Source organism: Malus domestica, chromosome 04 (assembly GCF_042453785.1).
Source record: "Malus domestica chromosome 04, GDT2T_hap1".
Taxonomy (NCBI): Eukaryota; Viridiplantae; Streptophyta; class Magnoliopsida; order Rosales; family Rosaceae; genus Malus; species Malus domestica.
Window position 1 is genome coordinate 784,503 of NC_091664.1, and position 3,665 is coordinate 788,167.

Here is a 3,665-nt window from a genome sequence, read left to right on the forward strand (position 1 = left end):
TTAAAATTGATATAACTTATATTTCTATTCTTTGTAAGTAAATATGCCTATTATTTTGGCCGGAAACAAAAACTTGCTCGTCAAATAAACAAAGTTTCTCATTCCAATAAAAGGGAAAAAGGTTATTTATCCAAATTGTATTGCTTTCCTAGTTTAGAAAAAATAATAATAAAAAAACCGAATCTATAAACTACTCCAAATGTTTTTTATTTTTATTTTTAACAAACGATATTATATAAGAGGAGGTAAGCCTAACTTCACAATAGATTCACACTATTTTCTAATTTTTAATACATATTCACTGTATTTCAAATTAAAACCGTGACCCCTGTACTAAGAAGAAAAACGACTACTTTTGTGAAAAAAGTAAGGGTAATTTTATTATTTTATTTTTATTTAATGAAAATTTTTTACGGACAAAAATAATTGATGATGAATAAATTTAAGAACCATTTTTATTGATTTTAAATCTCACGGATCTAAATAAGGAGTTATATGGTAAAAAGCCAAAGAAAAATGAAAGCAAAGAAGAATAAGAGATTTTGGAGAGAGAAAATGAAATTGAAAAGGATGGAGAGGAGTAGGGTGGGTCTGAATTCTCCCAACTCCAACCCTGCCCTTTCTTTCCCTTTCCTTCTTCAACTCTACTAGTCCCCCCCCCCCCCCCCCTCTCTCTCTCTCTCTCTCTCTCTCTCTCTCTCTGCACTGCCACTTACTGCAAATTACAAATACCCTCCCACTCACCCTTGCTTTGCCTTCCTTTCCAATTTTCCCATTTTCCCCATTTTTCCCAGTTTTCCGTTCTCTCTCTCTGTCTCTCTCTCTCACATTCAATGAGTTGAACAAACAATTTCACCAGAGAAGAAAAAAGAATAGCAGGAAATGGGCAAGTACATGAGGAAGTCCAAGCCCACAGGGGAAGTAGCAATCATGGAAGTCTCACACTCCCAACCCTCTCTTGGGGTTCGCACCCGAGCCAAAACCCTAGCTCTCCAGAGGTCGTCGGCTCAACCTGTCACCTCCGCCTCCTATCTTCAGCTCCGTAGCCGCCGACTCGAGAAGCCCCCGATTCTTATGACCAAGCGGCTCGAGCCCAGAAGGCAGAAACCCAAGACTGGTCCTAATTCCAGGGCAAGTTCGAGGCTTGGGGTCGAGTCTCGGTGCCAAAAGGCTGAGGCATCTGAGGAAACGGCGGCGAAAGAGGAAGAGGACCGAGGACAGAATGAGCAGGGTAACACCAACGACAACGAAAATGGTGATTTGGGTGTCGAAGAAGCTTCGTTTGGAGAGAATGTGCTCGAGTTCGAAGGTAGAGAGAGGTGGGTTTTCTCGGTTTTCTTATTGTAGTTTTAATTTTCTGCGAAACCTCATCGTTCTCTTTTTCTTTTTTCTTTTTTTTTGGGGGGGGGGGTTTGTTTTTCAAGAACAAAAAAACTTAGAATCTGTTTGGTTTCTGAGAAATTGAAAGAAAATTGAATGGAGGATTTGGGGGTTTTCAATGTTTTGGTTAGGGGAAAGTGGATAATTTTTAGTGAATTGAAAATTTGTGCAACCAATTGCTGCTGTTTAGTTTCTACCGGACCTCTTAGTTTTAGGGTTTTCTCTCTAATTTTTAGGGCTCCGAATGAGAGATAGATTTAATACTTAGGGTTTCAAAATGTTTTCATTTGGGGAAATGATATTTTACTGTATTGAAGATTAATTGCAAGTTTCATAGCCAGAGCATTTCTGCTTACTTTTATTTCTTGATTTTCTCTTTCTTTTGAATTAAAATCCTCTATTACCAAAAAAAAAGAAGCTGATTTTGTGATCGTTATAAGGAAAAAAAAGAGCATTTTGTTCTAAATTCTTCTTAAAATCTCTGTATTCTGTTTGGATGCTAAGAAAATGAATTTGTCTACCGGATAAATTGTAAGAAAGAGAAAGAAATGGACAACTATAAATTCTGATCTATTCGGATTAAGAACCTGCAAAGGCAATCTTTCAAAAAACTGAGATTAATAGAACTACTTGTTTAGCATCAGGTCATTGTTCTATCTGACAAAACCAAAACTAATTTTTAGAAATTTAGAATTTTTTAAAAATATATATTTGAAACACTCTTGGTATTATTTTCTCAGAAAAGTGCAACTCTAAATTTTCTTGAAGCATTTTGAGTGAAAAATTTCTCACCAGATATGTAGTAGTATAGTGATTTGTCAATTAAATGTACTAGGATAGTGATATGTAGTAGCATGTCTTCATTAAATGATTTGTCGATTGAAGCATTTTGAGTGAAAAATTTCTCACCAGATACGTAGTAGCATAGTGTCTTAAGTAATTACTGTTTCTGATTGAGTCAGAAACTAAAAGAAAGGACACTAATGTTACTTCATGGTCGATTCTTTTTGTCAATGATATTTGAGATTCAAAACTTGTACATTTAGACAGCAAACAACAGAAAGGATAATAATGTTACTTCGCGGTGTGTTATTTTTGTTAATAATATCATTGCATTATCCTTACCTATAAGTTAACAACATTTGAGATGCAAAACTTGTATTTCTTTTACAAACAAATTACTGCGTCGTCATCTAAGCTTAACTTGGGGTTACATTTTCCTCCTTGTTATATCTAATGGGTTTGATCTTCTTTATGACAGAACCACAAGGGAGTCCACGCCGTGTAGCTTGATACGGGATCCAGACATCATCAGAACCCCTGGTTCTACTACCAGGCCCACTAGTTCAGCTGAAGCTAATCGGAGAATACAGAACTCGTCGCAGAGGCACATACCCACAGCACATGATATGAATGAGTTCTTTGCTGGTGCTGAAGAAGAGATGCAAAAGAAATTCATTGAGAAGTACGTTATTCATTACTCTTTTAACTAGTTTCAAGTTTAGGCTAGACTTTTTATCACTCCTCATATATGCTAAATACAAACTTGATTTATATTCTCACAAATGATATCATATGTCTGCTGTGGGTTTATATGCAGATACAACTATGACCCTGTGAATGACAAGCCGCTCCCCGGGCGTTATGAATGGGAAAAGGTGGATCCTTAGAAGACAGTAGCATATCCGTCAGGACTTCCTTTCCGGCGCATTCTTGGTTGATCTCGGGCTAACTAGCAGGGTTTAGGTTTTTAGTAGTTGCGGTGATGGTTGCTATTTCTATTTTCCATCACCCTTCTTTTACTTGTAAAGAAGTAGGAGTGGCAAAGATGTGTAGACTAATGATCTGTAACATAACAGGTTCTGTGAGTACACAACAAATACAAATCAAAGAGTCCCGTGTCTAACAGATCATCTCAGAGAGAGGAAGGGAAAGAGGGTTTGAGATGCAGGGCTAGGGTTAGGGTTAGGGTTAAGTCAATTAGGTCAGTCGGTCTATGTGGTACAGAAAGTTCAATGTCTATACTTCTACTGATGCAAACTTTAGGAAACTGTTGGAATAAACATGGCCCTTTTCCCCTCTTCCCATCTGCTATTCTATTAACTTCTGCAGTATTCAAATTTGTCCTTTATATTGCTATGTGAGACAATAACTTCAGATGATCAGGTGATGGTGCCCTTTCACTGTCTTCTCGGAGCTACATTATTTAGCACCAATATTGTTTAAATTGTTTATTTTTTCAATTTGTAATTATTTTTCATCTTTTTAACTTTTTTATGAGGACG

The 3,665-nt window shown here is 36.7% G+C and overlaps 1 protein-coding gene across 1 annotated transcript; it reads left to right on the top strand.

The window, feature by feature from the left end:
* Nucleotides 1-510: 510 nt before the first annotated feature.
* On the top strand, nt 511-3,465 carry LOC103443487 (cyclin-dependent kinase inhibitor 4-like). Its single transcript, XM_008382350.4, has 3 exons — nt 511-1,319; nt 2,642-2,845; nt 2,981-3,465. The coding sequence occupies exons 1-3, from the start codon at nt 883-885 to the stop codon at nt 3,048-3,050; spliced, it is 711 nt and encodes a 236-aa protein (XP_008380572.1). The 5' UTR covers nt 511-882; the 3' UTR covers nt 3,051-3,465.
* Nucleotides 3,466-3,665: the final 200 nt, after the last annotated feature.